The sequence below is a fragment of the Onthophagus taurus genome, chromosome 8 (assembly GCF_036711975.1).
Source record: "Onthophagus taurus isolate NC chromosome 8, IU_Otau_3.0, whole genome shotgun sequence".
NCBI lineage: Eukaryota > Metazoa > Arthropoda > Insecta > Coleoptera > Scarabaeidae > Onthophagus > Onthophagus taurus.
In genome coordinates, this window is record NC_091973.1 from 2,452,526 (window position 1) to 2,476,262 (window position 23,737).

Sequence of the window (23,737 nt, forward strand, 5' to 3'; positions counted from 1 at the left end):
TTTGCTTTTAGCAGTTTAGTAGCAGTTTTGAGGTGTAGTTCGTACTCCGGATCAATGAAATACACCGAAGCATTATACGGCAGGAGATTAAAGTACAAGAAAGTGGACTAGTTGTGGAACCGGTTCCGTCGCGTACGTTCTCTCTCGTCTAAAAAGAATATATAACGCAGGACGTACATATGTCAATGTCTTTCCCGAGCGGAGGTAAATACATTTTAAGATTCATGAAAAAAATTGAAAACCTTCAAACAACTTGGATAATCTTTAATTTTAAATTAATTGGATGCGATTCGAATTTGTATTGTAATGTTTAATTTCAGACTTTTTTTGTTTTATATGAGACATCATACAAATGAAAGTGTGTATGCTAAAAAGTTAGTAATTATGAATTATGAAAGAAGAAAGTAAAGTTAGATGATTGAAAAGAAAAAGTTTTATTTTTTTTTGGATTTATTTATAGAGCGGGGACTTTTGTCTCGGTTCTGTGCACCTCCAGAGACTTGACGAGGCAACCACGTCCGTACAACGAATTTAGTCGAATACATTCGAACGTACCCGAACGCGTCGCTAGCCACTAGTTTTCGTAAAGTGTAAACAGTTCGAACAGAAATAGCGTCTCGTGAGTGCGGAACGTATGTTTTTATTAAGCTTCTTTTTATTCTGTTTTCGATTTAACATCGGGATCGATTTTCGCGACTTTCGCAAACTGTTTATTGACGATATAGATTTAGTGGTGATTCCCCGGAAGCGTTACGAGAACGGATCCTTTCACAAAACCAAACTTTTTCAACACTTTCAATCTAAGAGCCCACAGTCAAACGAGTCTACTTGTTGAACTGTACATGTGAGGCCATAAAAGAAACCGGCGGTAAGTAAAAAATTCAATTGTATGCTTCCCCTACGCTATATATTATTAGATTATTTATAATTTCATTCACTTTTATTTACTAACTAAATAAACGTTTAAATTTATAACTTCATTTTACTAAATCATTTTTTTTAAGTTACTAATTACTAAGTTAAGCATTATATAATATATATTATTTGGTTTTTTTATGTTTCTAATTTCTAATATAAAAGTTGAAACTAATTTAGAACTTCCAAGAAAACTTCTTTTCTAATCTTTTCCCTCCAAGCGTTTCTAACGGAGCATGTATATATATATATATATATAAGATTATATTATAGAAATGTAATTTAATCTAAGATTAATTGAACACACCCTTAATTAGTAATTAAAATAAAGGGTCATGTGGATATATTATAAGGATTCAACGAGGTTTTTATATAATAGATATTGGATAACATCCTAACGGGTGTTTAATTGTTTACGTGGTGTTTCATTTCCCCTTGGTAAAAGGATGGGGTGTTTAACGTGTTGGAAAGATGCGGATACAGTTCGTCTAGTAAATGTATAAAGATATAAATAGTGTTAATTCATGGTTGTAGACCCGAATGGGGCACAAAGCCAAGATTTCGAAAAATTAGGCCGTTCTGTCTAGGAGAGATATTTTGGGTGCGCATCGTTTGTTTAAAAACTTTTTAGTTTGTTTAACCCAAACAATCATAATTGCCGATTTTTTGCTTGACGTGTATATTTTGATATTCACAAAGACCTCTTGTGTTGGGGGTTATTTATAAAGTTTAAAATCACAATCTCCGCATGAGACGTTTTGATTCTATTTTCCCTTCATGGTGACAACGTCTAAAATACCACGGGATTCTCGAGCGACTGTATAGATTTATTTTTGAGCACAGGCGCAAATAAACTTTAAAAAAAACTTATAATTCTCGTATTTCTTACTACGGAGTTGATTTGAACATTAACATTAAAATCTTGTGAGTGCATAAATGTTTATTGCGTCCTTGTTTGAGGTGAATGTAGCTTTACCCGACGTCGTCGTCGCCGCCGTTGGCTCTATCAGGGAAAAAAATAAATAAGCCATCGAGCTCTTTCGTAACGTCCCGGAGGCTCGGTGAATCTTCATCACGATTCGTTATTGAATGAAGCCGCTTCGTACGGTAAATGTCGCAAAACTTAAAGACGTGGGAGAGCCTTGCGTGGGCAACTAAAAATGATCGTAGCCGCACCAATACTTTGGAACAAGTGTTGTTTGCCTTTTCAAAACTCGATCATGGGCGTGTACGTTGTTGCCTTTTAAAATCCAGATAACAATTCAAATCACTTTCTTTTTTTTTTTTCAATCACACATTAAGTTCATTTTAATTACTCAAATATTTACAACTTTATTGATATTATATGGAAATTATTAATATTGGGATCTTTTGGAAGCATTAAGTACTTTTCTGCAAGCAGTATTTTGTTTTCTGCAAGCATTCTATAACTAGATCTAGCCTTGCATTAGCAGTATATAGCTTCTTACAAGCAATAAATAGTCTTTTGGAAGCAGTTTTAGTCTTCTGCAAGCAGTGGGCAATGTGCTATAAGCAGATCTAGTCTTGCAATGGCGGTATATAGTGTCCTACAAGCAGTAAGTAGTTTTCTGCAAGCAGTAACTAGTATCTATTCTTAGGCTTTATCTAGGAGTAAGCAATATTCTGTAAGCAGTAATAACAGTCCCTAATTGTTCCATAAGGATGCTTTAGTCTCTCATTATGTGTTCTTCCAGTACCTATTGTTCTATTAAATAAATGTATTACAGATTAATAGCCTTAATCTGATTATAGGAGATGTCCTGTGTGTTCCATATAGTATAATATTATTATATATATTATTATATACTTATTATTTAAATAGTATATTTGATTTTTTGTTAGGAAAGATAAACATCAGCACGATATTAATGGAAGGAGTAATTTTTTATTCGAGAAAAGTGTTTTGGCGTTGAGCTGTTTCCAAGGGTAAAATATCGAAAAGCCGGACGGTTTGTTTTTACAATAAATTTTAAATATAGCCAGAGTGTCGGCTTCCTGTTAAATATAACGCAAACGTCTCTCTCCGGTCAAGCAGTACTTCGCGTTCTCAACAGCGAAGTGGAGCAGGAAGGCATGAATCGTCATGACAATGGTTCGTGTGTCAGGTGTGACGTCAGCTGATCCTCTCAACCAGAACGGAAACTTCTTAATTCATACAATTTAATTTGAGTGTTTTAAAAATTTTGCCTAAATAAGATTATTTTATTATTATATAATATAAATTATTTTTCTTTTCTTCACGATGAGCTTGGGTTAAGCATGAAGGGTTCTTAACTGTTATAAAACCGCAGATTTCCTACAGGGAATCACGCTTCATGAAAGAGGAGAGGGGATTCTATACGACTCGAATTAGCTCATGTGAAGGAGTTGTCCATGAGAACTGGGAAAAAGTGTTTGTTCCCAGACAATGTTAACGAGCTTGGGTAACAAAATGAACCTTGTACACATAGACAATAAGGTCTATTTGAAATTGTGTATTTGTTAATATTTTATCTCATTTCTTCTTTTTAAAATAAAAATTTTGATTTAAAAAATATGCTTGGAATATGTATCCGTAAGTTTTACCGATTACATACTTTCTCTTTGCGGTAGAGGTTCTGGGAGACCAGTCATTTTCTCTTGGGTTTCATAACATGCCCCGACAACAACGAAAAAAATACCTTCGGGTCTCTTACCTACTTGTATACGATTTACAATTTACCGACAACTAACATTAAGAAAGGAATAAACGTATTTATAAGTTTTTAAAAGAGAGGTTCTCTTGAAACCTCTTGAAGGCTTTTAAAATTCGTTATAGGCGCACAGGAAATGAACGATTTCAAAATATTTGGCTTATTAAATCCTGAGTCAATTGTTCATAGATATAATTCTATGCCCCTCGAATGCACACAGATGCTATTTTAGCGTCCATTTCATGTTATCGTCTTCCAGATGCTCTCGAGGTCCGTTAAATGTTTTATTTTGACTTCGCGATGTATTTTCATCATTACGGTTGGTTTATCTGAAAGTTGGTTTATTATTATTTAAAACAAATAAGACCTTTTTAGTCACCACTCGGTTTATACGCCTTTTATTATTGCACAGAAAGGCAGACAACTTTGCGACAGCGTTGTCCTTGGTTCGAGTGAAAAAAAAATTGGCCAACCAAGTCGCTTACTTAGAGAAATACATTTTCAACATACCGTTTTGCTTTCGTAACGTTGAAGCGATTGGAATAACCAAAAATATTAAACAATTATTATTTGCAGAAAAGTAAGTTGAGAATCGCAAAAGATTATCGTTCGAGTAAATTTCTTTAAAAGTTGTGTCATGCTCGGTGAGTTGTAACGTTATCTAAACGCAATCTTAATTGTTACAGTAGTTAACTTCTCAAAAGTAGATCTACTTCGGTATTTCCTTTGTGTTGCTTTCTAATACAACAGTTTAATCATAACATCATAACTTTTACCAACAATAGAACAAATTTCCGCACTCTTACGTTATTTCATGTTTATTGATTTACTTGATAATGTCCAGAGAGATCCCGATTTTATAAACAAACTTCGGGGTATTTACTGGGTTATAAAAATAACTTGTGTAAACTAACTATAACCGCTTAGTTTGGCGTTTCTGGAAGTTTTAACCTCGATCAGTAGACAATTTCTTCGAAAAACGCATTTCTGGAATATCTCCGCGTAACTCAACTTCCGTTAGAATTCTAACAACTAGAAAACGAATCAACACTTACATTTTACACAGAATACACCAACTTCAAAATGTTTGTTCAATTATAATCACTATTTATCTTTAATTTTAAAAATTTTAACTTAATATGAAGTTGAATCAGTTGACTAATAAGTACCCAAGAGAGAAGTCTGAGGATGTTGAAGTTCTGGTTTTTGAAAAAATAACTTTTAAGTTTATTGCTAAAAACGACATCTATTCAAAAATGCGTTATATACTATATTCAAAGTGTCGCACCTTTGCATTTAGTCGAAAGTCGAAATCTCTTTTTCTTCCCTCATTATAGCAGTGCATCACCTATGTACCTTTTCTACCTTCGTTGTAGTTCATGTTATTTCATTCCTGCATTATCTCCTTAGACTGCTTCGCCTGAATCACCCCTCTTACATATTTCTCCACAACTTCCCATTTTATAGCCTATTTGCAACCCAACCCAACTCAACCCAACTCCACCCAAGTATCACGAACATGAGTATATTATTTGTACTATTATTTCTTATATCAGAAATAATCTCGGCCGTCTTCGAAGTCGGCCGCCCTAAGTATTGTTCTTGATACTTGGGTTGGGTTGCAGGCGAAGATCCTGCTCTATCACGAACAATACGTATGCATTATCTTCGCCTGCAACTCAACGTAAGTATCAAGAATAATACTTAGGGCGGCCGACGTCTTCGAAGTCGGCCGAGATTATTTCTGTTAATGTAGGAAATAATCTCGGCCGACTTCGAAGACGTCGGCCGCCATAAGTATTGTTCTAGATACTTAGGTTGGGTTGCAGACGAAGATTATACTCTAGCACGAACAATACTTACGGCGACCGACGTTTTCGAAGTCGGTCGAGATTACTTCCTATATCACCAAAAATAATCTCGGCCGATTTCGAAGATGTCGGCCGCCCTAAGTATTGTTCTTGATACTTAGGTTGGGTTGCAGGCGAAGATCATGCTCTAGCACGAACAATATTTACGGCGGCCGACGTCTTCGAAGTCGGCCGAGATTATTTCCTACATTAACAGAAATAATCTCGGCCGACTTCGAAGACGTCGGCCGCCCTAAGTATTGTTCTAGATACTTAGGTTGGGTTGCAGGCGAAGATTATACTCTAGCACGAACAATACTTACGGCGGCCGACGTCTTCGAAGTCGGCCGAGATTATTTCTTTTATTAATAGAAATAATCTCGGCCGACTTCGAAGACGTCGGCCGCCCTAAGTATTGTTCTTGATACTTACGTTGGGTTGCAGGCGAAGATCATGCTCTAGCACGAACAATACTTATGCATGATCTTCGCCTGCAACCCAACCTAAGTATCAAGAACAATACTTAGGGCGGCCGACACCTTCGAAATCGGCCGAGATTATTTCTGGTGATATAGGAAATAATCTCGGCCGACTTCGAAGACGTCGGCCGCCCTAAGTATTGTTCTAGATACTTAGGTTGGGTTGCTGGCGAAGATTATACTCTAGCACGAACAATACTTACGGCGGCCGACGTCTTCGAAGTCGGCCGAGATTATTTCCTATATCACCAGAAATAATGTCGGCCGATTTCGAAGATGTCGGCCGCCCTAAGTATTGTTCTTGATACTTAGGTTGGGTTGCAGGCGAAGATCATGCTCTAGCACGAACAATATTTACGGCGGCCGACGTCTTCGAAGTCGGCCGAGATTATTTCTTTTATTAATAGAAATAATCTCGGCCGACTTCGAAGACGTCGGCCGCCCTAAGTATTGTTCTTGATACTTACGTTGGTTTGCATTCGAAGATCATGCTCTAGCACGAACAATACTTAGGTTGGGTTGCAGGCGAAGATTATACTCTAGCACGAACAATATTTACGGCGGCCGACGTCTTCGAAATCGGCCGAGATTATTTCTTCTATTAATAGAAATAATCTCGGCCGACTTCGAAGACGTCGGCCGCCCTAAGTATTATTCTAGATACTTAGGTTGGGTTGCAGGCGAAGATTATACTCTAGCACGAACAATATTTACGGCGGCCGACGTCTTCGAAGTCGGCCGAGATTATTTCCTACATTAACAGAAATAATCTCGGCCGACTTCGAAGACGTCGGCCGCCCTAAGTATTGTTCTAGATACTTAGGTTGGGTTGCAGGCGAAGATTATACTCTAGCACGAACAATACTTACGGCGGCAATACTTAATCTCGGCCGACTTCGAAGACGTCGGCCGCCCTAAGTATTGTTCTTGATACGTACGTTGGGTTGCAGGCGAAGATCATGCTCTAGCACGAACAATACTTATGGCGGCCGACATCTTCGAAGTCGGCCGAGATTATTTCCTACATTAACAGAAATAATCTCGGCCGACGAGCATGATCTTCGCCTATATGCAACCCAAACTAACCGAACTCAACCCACCCCAAGTATCGCGAATAATATTTAGAACGGCCGACGTCTTCGAAGTCGGCCGAGATTATTTTTATTGATATAGGAAATAATCTCGGCCGCTATAAATATTGTTCGTGATAGAGTATGATTTTCACCTATATGCAAAACAACCCAAGTATCACGAACAATACTGAGACTATATAAGAAATAAGAAATCACTTTTTTTATATTTAAAATATATGTTATTGTATATTATTTCAAAGTAGTTTTGTTAACAAATTAATATTATATAATTAATTTTAAATTAGTTTTATAAATAGCATCCAAAGATTTTATGAAATTATAACAACGAAATTATGATATTAAAAATATTGCTTCAGCGATTTCGAATAAATAACATTTACATATGTACATGGAAATAACGGTTAAACTAACATGACTTTTAACGTTATCTAGTCAATATTCGCGTTAAAAATGAAAGTTATCGCAAACGATTGCAAATTATCTATACCAGAAGTGTGTGCAACAACATTGTAAGTATTTTTACATACATCCGGTAAGAAATGATTAATTAAAAAAATACAGGATTTATTTTTTTAAAGATACAATACATTTTGAGTTGGTTGTTTGGAGGTTTTAGTGGTTTTTGGGTCCGTTTTCGTCTACCTGCTTTATTTTAAAGGAGAAATAGTAGAGAAGGGGATGGACTATAACGACTATAACGACTATAACGAAAACTGTCGGCCTTAACACTCTTTTTAAATATAAAGGAATCTACTGTTGAACGAAAACCTTTACTATAAAGAAACTCCTATAAAAGATTTCGATTTTAAGTCAGTAGAGTGAAACCAACACTCTCTCAGCAATTGTGTGTAATGCCTACATGTACGTTTAGGTCTTGTAAGTGGTTACCGTTATGCGATGTTGCCGCTTTGGCGCTAACCGAACCCGACTTGTCGAGAATATTAAGTTGTAGGTAGCCGTCCAAGCACAAAATTTGCGTTACGCGCACGTAACAGTACTCCCACAACCCATCAACACACCCCAACCGATGACCATAGGGCTTTTTTTTTGGACACCACCCTTATGTTTTAAACCAACAGCTGCTAGGAGTGCTCAATATGAAGACCCCTACTTGTGCCAAATATTGACCCACTTCTCCATCCTCCACCGGTTATGTTTGTATCCTCATTTCGTCTTTTCTAACGCGAAACAGATTACGTAACTTGTTTTATTTTTCTCTCCGCTTTGCCAATTTGTATTGCGACCACACAATTGTCACTATCCAAACAGGAAGTGCACAAAAATTTATTTAAATAAGAACGCGATCCTTTTTTAAACAATTTGTTTTAAACAAATTTTACAAAAACCACGCACGTGCTTGCTTATTTATAATAATGAATAATTGTTTTATTTGTAATCAACAAATTTTCGAAAGGAAATGAATGCGATGCAATTTAATTGGGCGAAGCGTAGGTTTGGGATTTCCGTTGGGTATTTTTCATGCGCGATAAAATAAAATAAATGAGTTCATAGAAATATCTATTAATATTTTTATATTTTGAACTCTTAAATTTATTAAAGCCATGAAGAAAATCCGAGCTAAATGGAGATTGGCTTTGATTGCTGCAAAAAACTAACAACCGACGAGTTACTGCTTACGAAGTAAAACCAGATCCGAAGCTAATAACAATGATATTGTCATGGCGGCTCGTGTACAAGCTGTCTGATGATCGAAGCATAATGAAACCTTACTCCGTGCACGTGCAGATGTTACGGCGTCGTCCTCACTACTCATTCTGCTTGGTAATTGTAATTAAATTTGCTTTTCTAACCATGCTTTTGCGATTTCGGTATCTCTCCTCTTGAATCCTAATACGAAACATATGCAACGCTTATAATGCAAAACACTTACGGCTCTGCATACAAATTATAGGGAGATTTTTACATTAAAAAATACGAGTTCATATCTAAATATATTGGATATCGTCATAAAATTATTAATCTTTATATTTAACTTTAAATTAAAATAACCATGATTTTTAGCTCGAATGAAAAACTCGAATGTTTTTAGTTCTAGGTCTAGTATTGTTTGTGATACTTGGGGGAGATTATTTTTTATATCATGAACAATATTTGGGGTGCCATAAATAATTTTTTATTTTAATAATCCCCCAAGTTTCACGAACAATACTTTGGCTGAATAACAACTAACACTAGGACTAGAACCAACACTAAACCTACACTACTTTACTTTTACTGTACTTTAATTACACACTACTTTTAATAAATTGCCTTCATCTTTTTCCTAGCATTAATATCAAAAAAATTCAGGAGTTATTAAGTGACTAATTATCATGAAAGAGACTCCTTTTTTATACCTGGTCATCATAGCAGATTCTGCACACCCATTTTATTTACGAAATATCTGCTTGTACTTTGCTATTTTGGCATATTCTAGCCTTATTATTGTATTATTTCTTTTATATGTATCAGAGTTCATTTCTGACCAAAATTCTAGTTTTAGGTCCAGTGTTAGTTCTAGTTGTAGAACTAACACTAGACCTAGAACTAGAAACATTTGGGTTTAGCCGCACGTCTCTAAAGACGGCTAAACCCGAATGATTCTACTTCTAGGTCTTGTGTTAATTCTAGTGATAGTGGTAGTGCAAAACTAGAACTAACACTAGACCTAGAACTAGAAATATTCTGGTTTAGCCGTGCGTCTTTAGACGCACGTCTCTTAAGACGGCTAAACCCGAATGATTCTAGTTCTAGGTTTAGTGTTAGTTCTAGTTGTTAGTGATTTCGGCCATTTTGATTTTATAAAAATTAAGATATCTTGGATTTTTTGAAAAATTTTGACATTAGAGTTAGTAATTAAATAAAATATCTAAATATCAATACAATTTCTTAATATACTTCGTAATGCGAGGAAATAAAAAGTAAGATATTAACTTAACCAGGTTGTTAACCAGGTTAATCCGTCTTTAGACGCACGGCTAAACCAGAATATTTCTAGTTCTAGTTTTAGTTGTTATTCAGTGCTAGATTATAAAATATTTTTATTAATCTAAAACTAGAACCAACACTAGACCTAGAACTAGAATCATTCGGGTTTAGCCGCACGTCTCTTAAGACGGCTAAACCCGAATGATTCTAGTTCTAGGTTTAGTGTTAGTTCTAGTTGTTAGTGATTTCGGCCATTTTGATTTTATAAAAATTAAGATATCTTGGATTTTTTGAAAAATTTTGACATTAGAGTTAGTAATTAAATAAAATATCTAAATATCAATACAATTTCTTAATATACTTCGTAATGCGACGAAAAAAAAAGTAAGATATTAACTTAACCAGGTTGTTAACCAGGTTAACCCGTCTTTAGACGCACGGCTAAACCAGAATATTTCTAGTTCTAGGTCTAGTGTTAGTTCTAGTTTTAGTTGTTATTCAGTGCTAGATTATAAAATATTTTTATTGATCTAAAACTAGAACCAACACTAGACCTAGAACTAGAATCATTCGGGTTTAGCCGCACGTCTCTTAAGACGGCTAAACCCGAATGATTCTAGTTCTAGGTTTAGTGTTAGTTCTAGTTGTTAGTGATTTCGGCCATTTTGATTTTATAAAAATTAAGATATCTTGGATTTTTAGAAAAATTTTGACATTAGAGTTAGTAATTAAATAAAATATCTAAATGTCAATACAATTTCTTAATATACTTCGTAATGCGACGAAATAAAAAGTAAGATATTAACTTAACCAGGTTGTTAACCAGGTTAACCCGTCTTTAGACGCACGGCTAAACCAGAATATTTCTAGTTCTAGGTTTAGTGTTAGTTCTAGTTGTTAGTGATTTCGGCCATTTTGATTTTATAAAAATTAAGATATCTTGGATTTTTAGAAGAATTTTGACTTTAGAGTTAGTAATTAAATAAAATATCTAAATATCAATACAATTTCTTAATATACTTCGTAATGCGACGAAAAAAAAAGTAAGATATTAACTTAACCAGGTTGTTAACCAGGTTAACCCGTCTTTAGACGCACGGCTAAACCAGAATATTTCTAGTTCTAGGTCTAGTGTTAGTTCTAGTTTTAGTTGTTATTCAGTGCTAGATTATAAAATATTTTTATTGATCTAAAACTAGAACCAACACTAGACCTAGAACTAGAATCATTCGGGTTTAGCCGCACGTCTCTTAAGACGGCTAAACCCGAATGATTCTAGTTCTAGGTTTAGTGTTAGTTCTAGTTGTTAGTGATTTCGGCCATTTTGATTTTATAAAAATTAAGATATCTTGGATTTTTAGAAAAATTTTGACATTAGAGTTAGTAATTAAATAAAATATCTAAATGTCAATACAATTTCTTAATATACTTCGTAATGCGACGAAATAAAAAGTAAGATATTAACTTAACCAGGTTGTTAACCAGGTTAACCCGTCTTTAGACGCACGGCTAAACCAGAATATTTCTAGTTCTAGGTTTAGTGTTAGTTCTAGTTGTTAGTGATTTCGGCCATTTTGATTTTATAAAAATTAAGATATCTTGGATTTTTAGAAGAATTTTGACTTTAGAGTTAGTAATTAAATAAAATATCTAAATATCAATACAATTTCTTAATATACTTCGTAATGCGACGAAAAAAAAAGTAAGATATTAACTTAACCAGGTTGTTAACCAGGTTAACCCGTCTTTAGACGCACGGCTAAACCAGAATATTTCTAGTTCTAGGTCTAGTGTTAGTTCTAGTTTTAGTTGTTATTCAGTGCTAGATTATAAAATATTTTTATTGATCTAAAACTAGAACCAACACTAGACCTAGAACTAGAATCATTCGGGTTTAGCCGCACGTCTCTTAAGACGGCTAAACCCGAATGATTCTAGTTCTAGGTTTAGTGTTAGTTCTAGTTGTTAGTGATTTCGGCCATTTTGATTTTATAAAAATTAAGATATCTTGGATTTTTAGAAAAATTTTGACATTAGAGTTAGTAATTAAATAAAATATCTAAATGTCAATACAATTTCTTAATATACTTCGTAATGCGACGAAATAAAAAGTAAGATATTAACTTAACCAGGTTGTTAACCAGGTTAACCCGTCTTTAGACGCACGGCTAAACCAGAATATTTCTAGTTCTAGGTTTAGTGTTAGTTCTAGTTGTTAGTGATTTCGGCCATTTTGATTTTATAAAAATTAAGATATCTTGGATTTTTAGAAGAATTTTGACTTTAGAGTTAGTAATTAAATAAAATATCTAAATATCAATACAATTTCTTAATATACTTCGTAATGCGACGAAAAAAAAAGTAAGATATTAACTTAACCAGGTTGTTAACCAGGTTAACCCGTCTTTAGACGCACGGCTAAACCAGAATATTTCTAGTTCTAGGTCTAGTGTTAGTTCTAGTTTTAGTTGTTATTCAGTGCTAGATTATAAAATATTTTTATTGATCTAAAACTAGAACCAACACTAGACCTAGAACTAGAATCATTCGGGTTTAGCCGCACGTCTCTTAAGACGGCTAAACCCGAATGATTCTAGTTGTAGGTTTAGTGTTAGTTCTAGTTGTTAGTGATTTCGGCTATTTTGATTTTATAAAAATTGAGATATCTTGGATTTTTAGAAAAATTTTGACATTAGAGTTAGTAATTAAATAAAATATCTAAATAATATCGAAATAAAAAGTAAGATATTAACTTACGCAGTATAGTAATTGGAAGTAATTGATTGGAGTTAGGTTGGGTTGCTTCCTTTTTTATGTATTGATATTGATGTGGATAGTAAAATAATGGTGTCGGTTAGTCAAAGAGAGTTAGTTAGTGGCGATTGTGTGTAATAGTAAAAAAGTGAACAAGAGCGTTGGCAGTTTGAAATTCTGATTGATTTTGCAATTGCGAACGTACATAGGAATTGGTACGAGACCTCGGAACGATATATCACATGTGTTGTGTCCACGGTTCGTTGGCTCAAGGTTCAGTTCGAAAGTGAACCTATAGTCGGCCATAACTGGTCTATACGGTTGTCTATTATTTACGGTTTGGCGTCGTCATTCGGTGTCGTTGACTAGTTCTAAGATGGCGGTACGAACACGTGTCCAGGTGAGACCGTGAAGAGAGTACCAAGAAGCGAGCGCGATGATGATGTGACGGTAATTTTAAGAAGGCAAGACGACGCACCGGCCGTACGGACGGTTACTATGACCCGAGGCCGATGGTTTTGCTCGGGCTCTTCTACTTGTTGACTTCTTGGAACGGGTTTCGTCGCTTTATTCGCTTCTTTCGCCTCGTAGGTGTTCACTTTTGTCTCCGTTGAGGCTAAGAAAGATGCAATCAGCCCGTTTGCCCTGTACTTACTACCACCGGTCCGGATAATATTAATTACTTTTACTTGGCGATCTTAAAATGTCAACGATTTAGATACTCAATTTGCGATATTTATCGCGGCTCGTAAAACGAAAAATAAATATTAACGCTTCCCATTAAATTTCTATTTGGAAATCAACTTTTAAAACATTTTAGCTATTCCCAGAAACATGACAGTATCGATGTTTACCGGTACATTATTCACCAAGGCTATTAGCTTACTGCTTATAATTGCTTATAATTATCTGCGTCATCACTTTTCTAACGACCACTTCATTACTGCCGGTTTTCAATTTCTAAATTTAGTATCTATTTGCTAAAACTTTCTTATAATTGGTCGCTCAACCCAAATTTGTCCCACATTTATTCAACGATAATAATTATCGCCATAAAAATCTCTCTAGATAATTAAATAATCCGTTTATTAGATAGTTACATAAGAGATTTTTCTTTTGCTTGTGCTGTTAGAAGAAGTAAAAAAGGTTTTAGTTTTTTTGTTGATGAATATCCGTTGATATAAAAGCCTGACAACATCCTCTCATTATTTAATATAGTTATTTACAAGAGGACGCGATAAAAAAAGGTATTATTGGTTTGGTTCTAAAGGAAACGATCGACTTCCTCCTGCGGCAAAAACGTATCCTCTGAAGAAGTTAAGCGTAAAAGGAGCGACGAAAGAGCGTTAGCATTAGAAGAGATAACTGTAAACGAATCTGCGGTATAATGGTATCGAGATAGATGCTATTTGCATGTCATATGATTGTTGGGGGCCCCCGGAGGCTCGAGGCCAGTTTGTTGTCTTTGATGGCGATAGGTTCAAGAACCTTCTTGAACCTATCTACTTCTTTCCTTGATGGAGAAGTCGCCAGTCTTTGTGCGATTTTTCTCACATGTAATTCAATTATTTTCGCAATTAGGGTCGGTGTGGGAAGTGGCCGCGGCTCGAATTGCTTCCAAGCTAACCGAGCTAACCCGGGAACAAAAGAATAGAGGATCGCCTTGAAAATAATCACCGATATGCATTTATGATAGCCGCGATTTATATAACTGGATATTTTATTACTATAAACTTTCACTACACACTTTATCATTTTAATTTCAAAGCCTACCTCCATCTCTTTCAAAACGCTAATATCTCTTTTTATTTTCTTGCAGATAACAAGATGGAACTCAACAAAATTTATCAGTAACAATAAACGGTAGCCATGTCGCCATCATGGCTCATAAAAACCCACGACTACCTATGCCGTCACTTCCTTCTCCTACTGGCATTAACAGCCGTACTATGTCACGCCTGGTTACCAGACAGTTCCACGAAAATAATCAACGCCATAAGCAAAACCACCACAATTAAGTTCGACTCCAAGTCCAACATCCCAGAACATTTCATCGTTCTTCACCAAGACGAAACGTCCATCCTCCTCGGCGGCCGAAACTCAGTTTACAATCTCAGCGTCACCGATTTTTCCGAACGGAAAGAGAACAAACTGGAATGGAGCTCAACAGAACCACACGTCGAGTTATGTCTCCTCAAAGGAAAACGCGTAGAAGACTGCCAAAATTATATTCGCATTTTAGCAGTTACATCGCAAAATCAAATTTTCGTTTGTGGAACTAATTCGTACAAACCTATGTGCCGATATTATAATGTACAAGTAAGAAAATTTTTTTAACAGATTTTTCGGAAATTATGTATGTACAATAAAATCGCTAAAAGTCCTAAGTATCACGAATAATATTTGGGGCGACCGAAGTCTGCCGAGATTATTGAAATAAGACATTTTTTATGGCACCCCATGGCCGCGCCAAATATTGTTCTTGGTATAAGAAATAATCTTAGTCTTTGGTTGCGAAATCCTGCCCTAGAGCATGCTCTTCACCTATATGCAATCCAACCCAACCCAATGGATATTGCGCCGGATATTTGGGTTGGGTTGTATATAGGAGAAGATCATGCTCATTATTTCTTATATTAACAGAAATAATCTCGGCCGACTTCGAAGACGTCGGCCGCCCCAAGTATCACGAACAATACTTAGGGCGACCGTAATCTGCCGAGATTATTGAAATAAGACATTATTTATGGCATCCCATGGCCGCCCCAAATATTGTTCTTGATATCAGAAATAATCTTGGTCTCTGGTTACGAAATTCTGCCCTAGAGCATGCTCTCCGCCTATATGCAACCCAACCCAAGTATCACGAATAATACCTGGGGCGACATTTTCGAAGTCGGCCGCCAAAAGTATTGTTCGTGCTGGAGCATGATCTTCGCCTGCAACCCAACCCAAGTATTACGAACAATACATCGTCGGCCGAGATTATTTCTTATATCAGCAGAAACAATCTCGGCCGACTTCGAAGACGTCGGCCGCCCCAGGTATTATTCGTAATACTTGGGTTGGGTTGGCTTGCATATAGGCGAGGATCATGCTTTATCACGAACAATACTTATGCGGCCGACGTCTTCGAAGTCGGCCGAGAGTATTTCATATAGTAATAGAAATAATCTCGGCCGACTTCGAAGACGTCGGCCACCCCAGGTATTATTCGTGATACTTGGGTTGGGTTGCATATAGGCGAGGATAACGAACAATACTTATGGTGGCCGACGTCTTCGAAGTCGGCCGAGATCATTGAAATAAGAAATTATTTCTGGCACAAATATTATTCGGCCATCTCGGCCGACTTAGAAGATGTCCGCCATAAGTATTGTTCGTGCTGGAGCATGATCTTCGCCTGCAACCCAACCCAAGTATCACGAACAATACATATAGCGGCCGACGTCTTCGAAGTCGGCCGAGATTATTTCTTATATCAGCAGAAACAATCTCGGCCGACTTCGAAGACGTCGGCCGCCCCAGGTATTATTCGTAATACTTGGGTTGGGTTGGGTTGGCTTGCATATAGGCGAGGATCATGCTTTATCACGAACAATACTTATGCGGCCGACGTCTTCGAAGTCGGCCGAGAGTATTTCTTATATTAATAGAAATAATCTCGACCGACTTCGAAGATGTCGGCCGCCCCAGGTATTATTCGTGATACTTGGGTTGGGTTGGGTTGCATATAGGCGAGGATCACGAACAATACTTATGGCGGCCGACGTCTTCGAAGTCGGCCGAGATCATAGAAATAAGAAATTATTTATGGCACAAATATTATTCGGCCATCTCGGCCGACTTAGAAGATGTCCGCCATAAGTATTGTTCGTGCTAGAGCATGATCTTCGCCTGCAACCCAACCCAAGTATTACGAACAATACATATAGCGGCCGACGTCTTCGAAGTCGGCCGAGATTATTTCTTATATCAGCAGAAACAATCTCGGCCAACTTCGAAGACGTCGGCCGCCCCAGGTATTATTCGTAATACTTGGGTTGGGTTGGGTTGGCTTGCATATAGGCGAGGATCATGCTTTATCACGAACAATACTTATGCGGCCGACGTCTTCGAAGTCGGCCGAGAGTATTTCTTATATTAATAGAAATAATCTCGACCGACTTCGAAGATGTCGGCCGCCCCAGGTATTATTCGTGATACTTGGGTTGGGTTGGGTTGCATATAGGCGAGGATCACGAACAATACTTATGGCGGCCGACGTCTTCGAAGTCGGCCGAGATCATAGAAATAAGAAATTATTTATGGCACAAATATTATTCGGCCATCTCGGCCGACTTAGAAGATGTCCGCCATAAGTATTGTTCGTGCTGGAGCATGATCTTCGCCTGCAACTCAACCCAAGTATCACGAACAATACATATAGCGGACGACGTCTTCGAAGTCGGCCGAGATTATTTCTTATATCAGCAGAAACAATCTCGGCCGACTTCGAAGACGTCGGCCGCCCCAGGTATTATTCGTAATACTTGGGTTGGGTTGGCTTGCATATAGGCGAGGATCATGCTTTATCACGAACAATACTTATGCGGCCGACGTCTTCGAAGTCGGCCGAGAGTATTTCTTATATTAATAGAAATAATCTCGACCGACTTCGAAGATGTCGGCCGCCATAAGTATACACTACTTTACTTTTACTGTACTTTAATTATTATTAATTAGCATTAATGTCAAAAAAATTCAGGAGTTATTAAGTGGCTGATTTTAGCAGATTCTGCACATTTATTTACAAAATATCTGCTAGTACTTTGAAATTCTGGCATATTATAACCTTATTATTGTATCATTTTTGATCAAAATTTCTAAATTACTTTCTTATTTATTTCAAGAATGGGCAATATAACGTGGAGAATGAAGTTCAAGGAACAGCAAAATGTCCTTACGATCCGGAACATAACAGCACCGCCGTTTTTAGTAACGGCCAATTATATTCGGCTACCGTGGCTGATTTTTCCGGAGGAGATCCTCTTATTTATCGCGAACCTCAACGAACTGAATTATCAGATTTGAAACAATTAAATGGTAAGATAAATTAATAAATCAAAAGTAAATGTGTTTAATTAAATTTTTTGTAGCTCCAAACTTTGTCAGCTCATTACCTTACGGCGATTACATATTCTTCTTTTACCGAGAAACGGCGGTTGAGTACATAAATTGTGGAAAAGTAATATATTCGCGCGTGGCGAGGGTTTGTAAGGATGATAAAGGTGGGCCGCGGCAATTTCGTGAGAAATGGACGTCGTTTTTGAAGGCTAGATTAAATTGTTCAGTTCCTGGAGAATATCCCTTCTATTTTGATGAGATTCGTAAGTTCCCAAAAATAAAATCTTCTTAAAAAGCTAATTTTTTAATTTTTCTTTTGCAGAATCTACAAGTGATATTATCGAAGGTAATTATGGGTATAATGGGACAAACAAAATCATTTACGGGACCTTAACAACCCCAACAAACGCTATTGGAGGATCAGCGATATGTGCATACAGCGTAAACGACATTCTTGCGGCTTTCGATGGGAGTTTCAAACACCAAGAGACGATGAATTCCAATTGGTTACCCATCCCCGAGGATAAAATCCCCGAAGGAAAACCGGGTCGATGCGTTCAAGATAGCCGATTGCTTTCGGAAAGCATCGTAAACTTTGTAAAATCACATTCATTAATGGAAACCGCCGTTCCTGCGTTTTTTGGCAAACCTCTCTTAATCCGGGTAAGTCAAGAATATCGTTTTACATCGATAGCGGTTGATCCCCAAGTTCCAACCGTGAATGATGGAAAATTGGACGTTTTATATGTCGGTACAGACGATGGGAAAGTATTAAAAGTGGTCAACATAGCTTCAGGAAACACCACAAAAACCGTGGTGATATCCGAAAGCGTGATTTTAGCCAAAAAAGCGCCTGTTAAACAATTAAAAATCGTTCCTGGTTACGGTAAAGTTGTTGTTGTTGGTATCGAAGAAGTCCGATTGGCTACGTTGAATCATTGCGAAAACATGAAGAGTTGCAACGAATGCGTATCTTTACAAGACCCACACTGCGCATGGGATGATTACAACTTCGCATGTGAAACCCTTGATGAAACGATATCAAAAAGAACTTCTTTAATCCAAGACATTAAGTTTGGAAATCCCCAAAAATGTAATATGCCAGGAAATAGAAAACCATTCTTCCCCAACAAAGAAATTTATAAAAACACAATTAACGACGAAGATCACCTCAATATAAACAACGATGTAAATAACGACGAAAGCATCAAAGATTGTGGTGATGATGAAAGCAACGAAATTAGAGCTGGTTGTGCCATACAACAAGCCCAAATGGATTGTGCTAAAAAATGGCAAAATATTGGAATAATAGCAAGTTTGGCTTGTTTAATTATCGGTTTTATTTCTGGTTATTGCATGTCAAAAAAGTGTCAACATGGTCCTCAATATCCAAATCCGACTCCTTTCATAGAACAACACAATCATTTGGATCGATCAACACCGAGAGCTACGAAATCGGTTAATTTAAATGTTTCGCAAAATAATCCGCAGCCTAAAAAGGACAATCTCGATATAAGTAAAGATTTGAATATTTTGGATCATGATACGGGGACGTTACAGAAAATAAAAAAAACTTACATATAAATTTGTGAATAAAATAAAAAGTGTACCTGCTGATGAACTAAAAACGAATTAAATCGCGTGACAATTAATTAAAGCCACGTTGGTGTGTGTGATGTGAAAAAAAATATAATCGATTTTAATTAAAAACTAAAAAAGAAACTTTAAAGAATACTCATCCTGTAAATAAAATTTCAAAAATTTTCCCAATATAATTTTTAAGTCTAAATTCTAGCTTAGTAATTTTAATCTTTTTTTTTGTATAAAAGTCGCTCAACAAAACCCAAAACATGGCAACGAGGAAGCGTAAAGTTTTATTTACGTGACTCTTTTAAAAGATAATTGTGATAATCCTAGAGGCATCTATATTAAGTACTGTAAGGTTTGCGAACTGAGAACCCTCCTCTCTTTCGATTGTATAGTACAAAATGGAATTTATATCTAGAACCACGCTAATTATAAATAATATATATTCAATGTAATTGTCTTTACGCAATAAATATAAGTAATAGAATTATATTTTCCTACAACTTATCTATCTGTTTATGACTGTGATATTCAGAAATTTCGTATGCCTTATAAACGCCTATATTTTTTAAATGAAAATTAAAGCATAACAGTCAAAACAGATATGTACAACGCGAGAATGAAAAATATTTATCGCGATATAAATGATACATTCCACTGACACGATTCTACGTATTACTATTTTAGCAATAAATAAAATACACACAAAAAATGCTTTTCTTTTAATAATCCTTTTATTACTTAAACAACAAATCTTACAAACCAGGAACAATATTAATCATCATGCCTCTGTACCCAGAAAGAGCATGTTGAGCTCGAGAAGCATCTCTTATATCCATAAAGACAACTTCCCCCGACCCCAAAGAGTTACCATTTGTATTGCGATGAACAGCAATGTTCAAAATTCTTCCATAACCACCAAAAATTCTTCTAAGATCTCCTTCGTCAATATTAAAACACAAATTTTTAAGGAAGAGTACCCCACGATTTTTTCGATTATAAGTATTCCTTCTCCTGATTTTGCTTGCTCTATTATAAGACCTTCGAAAATTATCTCTAGTATTTCCATTCGAGGTGATTACTGGAATCGATGAACCTGACGGACTATCAAATAAAAGGAAATATATTAAAATTTTTTTTAAATTTATTTATTTACCCGTTTAATATCGAAGAGTTTCTCTCAGTCAACTCCGAAGTTGTTGAATGTACTTCTTGTTCATCAGAGGAATCATTACGACGAGTATAATTGTAACTGAAAATTAGAAGAATTAGATATAGAAAAACTTTTAGAATCATGCATCATGCGAAAACCTGCTCTGTCTATAGTGCCTGACATGTAAAGACGATGTGATGATGTGTTTTGGAGAAGGAGGATGGAGAGGTGATGATGGGAGATAAACTTAACACCCCAAAAAGACACAAATACTAAATTTTAAGAAAAAACAAGATGAAAAATGAAACCAGCAACAAATACTCCATACTATGTCGAGAAATCGGATATGTTGGAAGATCTCTATTACTTCCAGAAGAAAGCACTGAGTGATATACTGTCAAATAGAAAGTGCAATGTGGTGAGAAACTTAAAAGCTAATGAAGACCTGCTCAATGACGGTAATGCAGAGTCTGGAAAATTGCTCATTTAAATTTCTCAAGTATTTCATGGCTTGTGTGGCATGTCTCTGTCCATAACATCAACTATATGCCAAAAAAGATTTATTTTTCTTCTTGAAACTGTTTCAAAACTTACAAGTTTTGCTTGTTAACATAGCCATCAAGGTAACATCATCAAAAGAATTAATAAAAAAGTTTTTCCAAAGCTTTTTGTCATTCAACTTTATAATAATTACCTAGAAACTCCTGGTCTTTGTGGAATAATGTTAGTAGTTGAGTCTGGTTCAACAAATTCTCTCAATGGTGACAATCTTGAAGGACCCTGTTGTGGGGTCGCTCTTTGAACTTGCCCAGAATGCCTTAAAAAAATTAATTACAGAAATAAACCTAAATAAATGATTAATAATTACGTAGGTGCAGGTATGTTGGCCAAATTTCTCATTAAAACGCTTGGTGCTTGATAACGTATTCCATGGTTTGGAACGAACCTCGAAGCATTAAACATAAAATTTTGTGGGTTATTTCGCCCCTCACCTTGTCGTTGAGACATACTTATGCCCTAAGATGAAAAAGAAAGAAATAAGGTTTTAAGAACAAGTAATGTTTCGCTTACTTTCTTGGAAGTGTTGATGATTCTAACCGTTCTATCGATACTGCTGCAAGAACACGCGAAATTTGATAAACAAACATGATATTTAACCGGTAACACTAGAACTTCCGAGGACGATTAAGACGCTCGAGTTCGATAAAGCAATCGAATTAAGATATTTTTTAAGAAAATCGATCCACGATAAACTATAAACATGTATTATTACCAATTCTTTTTCGGAATCTTAATAATTTCCTAAACAAATTTAAAATGACTTAGCTAAGTTGGTACGTTACGGCATCAACTGCGCATGTGTCACTCGACATCCACAGATAACTTCAGATGATTCGAATTTCTTATTATTCCGTTGAATAAATTTTTTAACAAAAAGATTAATCATCAAATTTTATTATAAAACTATTTCAAAAAAATGGATTTTGTTGTGTATATTAACTTACAATTAGAAAAGAATTATGGATTAATGATTTTGACATTTGGGTTGCATAACACAAAAAATTATTACAAGTAATTCTTAATAGTAATCAGTTACTTTGAGGCCACATATATTAGGATAATTAAAAATATTATGATGATCGATTAATTTCGAATGTGGCATAAGTTCGAATTCAAAGTTCAACGCAAAGGCAGGTCGATTTATTGTGACACCAACCATAGCATTTTCAGCTTCCTCGGCAGTCTCATATATCACTAAATAATTAAAAACGTCGAATTCCAAACGAGCCTCCATGATACGCATAACAGTTCCGTAAGAACTCATCATGTTTCGAATGCATAAAGTGCTTACTGAGCGGGCGTTGGTAATGAAGACACCGGCGTAATTATCTCCCATATTCGGTGAGGTGAAACCTTTCTGTTCTTGGCGACTATAATTCCCCGCAGATTTATTCTCAAATTCGTCTGAAATCAATAAATTTAATTAAATCACTTTTTAAAACCGTTTTATTTTACCCATTTTAAACCACGCGATTTTCAAACAAACCAAGATGGCTGCTGTAACGTCTTGTGTGTAAACATAGAAGTGGTACCAACCTAATTTTGAATTATTAGTTTTGATTAATTAATTTAATTCAAACTTATTTATGAATTTAATTATTGTATTAAATCAATTATTGATTAATTAATTACGAATTTACTAAAAATTAATTAAAATTAAAGTTTTTAAAAAGTAAAGCGTGAGGTTGGTACAAAACTAACCTAAAAACGGTAGTTGGAAATTTTGAAAGTTGTTAGCTGTCATTTCTGACTAAAATTTTGTTGATCCGAGATTGATATTGTTTAAATTATAATAAAAATGGGAAATGTTACAAGTTTTTTGGTTGGGCAACTAACTACTGTAAGAAATTGGTGGATTTCGAAGGAAATGAATGTAAGAAATTCGTTGAATAATGAAGTTGTTTTGGACCGAGTGGAGGAAATCGAGCAAGGAGTTTTAAGCAACCACGCTGGTATTTATATTTCTAATGTTCCGCTGTGTTTTGATATGCTGTGGATTAAGAACATGGTGGGTCCATATGGGGAAACTAATCATATCACTGCGTGGCGTCTTCCTAAGAACATGTATCATTATTTGGTGGTTTATGCAACCGAACAAGAAACCCTACATGTCTTGAATAATCTAGTCTCAAATTTGCCAGCTTTTGCGAATGATTTTGAATTTTTCTTCGTGTCGCATAATGTGTTGGCCAATTTTTGGAAAGTCCCAATCGATTGGGATGATGATGTTATTGATGTTAACTATGTTTAATAAAAGACTTATTTAATTTTATTTATAATTTTTATTTAACATTCCAAACCCACACCATTTTTTTAATAAAATTTTCTTATATATACAACAAACTCGGCAACTCCACACAGTGGATAATTAAAAAAACAATTTTCTTTCAGAATCAAACTAAATCAGCATCGATTTTAGCACCCATTCTTTTCAAAGCTCTGATGGTGTTAACAGCTTTAATCCACCGCTTTTTAATAACGTATCGCTTCAATTTCTTCTTGCTTAGCTCCATTTCGGAATGAACAGCTGTGGCCAACATCCAAGGATGATCCATCGCTTGTCTTGGGGTTAATCTAGCACTGCAATTCAATATTAAAGTGGGATAAAAAATGAGAA

The 23,737-nt window shown here is 35.8% G+C and overlaps 2 protein-coding genes across 2 annotated transcripts; one reads left to right on the forward strand and one right to left on the reverse strand.

Moving 5' to 3' along the window:
- Window positions 1-591: 591 nt before the first annotated feature.
- LOC111425169 (semaphorin-1A-like) lies at window positions 592-19,898 on the forward strand. Its single transcript, XM_023058975.2, has 5 exons — window positions 592-868; window positions 14,533-15,032; window positions 17,606-17,798; window positions 17,852-18,082; window positions 18,142-19,898. Exons 2-5 carry the CDS (start codon window positions 14,583-14,585, stop codon window positions 19,401-19,403), a joined length of 2,136 nt encoding a protein of 711 aa, XP_022914743.2. The 5' UTR covers window positions 592-868; window positions 14,533-14,582; the 3' UTR covers window positions 19,404-19,898.
- A 242-nt stretch (window positions 19,899-20,140) lies between these two features.
- LOC111425170 (RNA binding protein fox-1 homolog 2-like) lies at window positions 20,141-21,582 on the reverse strand. Its single transcript, XM_023058976.2, has 4 exons — window positions 21,428-21,582; window positions 21,254-21,376; window positions 20,563-20,658; window positions 20,141-20,510 (listed from the first exon to the last, which is right to left on the reverse strand). Exons 1-4 carry the CDS (start codon window positions 21,565-21,567, stop codon window positions 20,162-20,164), a joined length of 708 nt encoding a protein of 235 aa, XP_022914744.2. The 5' UTR covers window positions 21,568-21,582; the 3' UTR covers window positions 20,141-20,161.
- Window positions 21,583-23,737: the final 2,155 nt, after the last annotated feature.

Bases quoted from the DNA above. Each gene is read 5' to 3' on its own strand.
- LOC111425169 (XM_023058975.2), top strand. From the start codon at position 14,583: ATGTCGCCATCATGGCTCATAAAAACCCACGACTACCTATGCCGTCAC. The intron at 17,799-17,851 runs GTAAGATAAATT...AATTTTTTGTAG, and splicing joins AGATTTGAAACAATTAAATG to CTCCAAACTTTGTCAGCTCA. The intron at 18,083-18,141 runs GTAAGTTCCCAA...TTTCTTTTGCAG, and splicing joins CTTCTATTTTGATGAGATTC to AATCTACAAGTGATATTATC.
- LOC111425170 (XM_023058976.2), bottom strand. From the start codon at position 21,567: ATGTCTCAACGACAAGGTGAGGGGCGAAATAACCCACAAAATTTTATG. The intron at 21,377-21,427 runs GTAATTATTAAT...AATTTTTTTAAG, and splicing joins GCCAACATACCTGCACCTAC to GCATTCTGGGCAAGTTCAAA. The intron at 20,659-21,253 runs GTAATTATTATA...TCTAATTTTCAG, and splicing joins CAAAGACCAGGAGTTTCTAG to TTACAATTATACTCGTCGTA.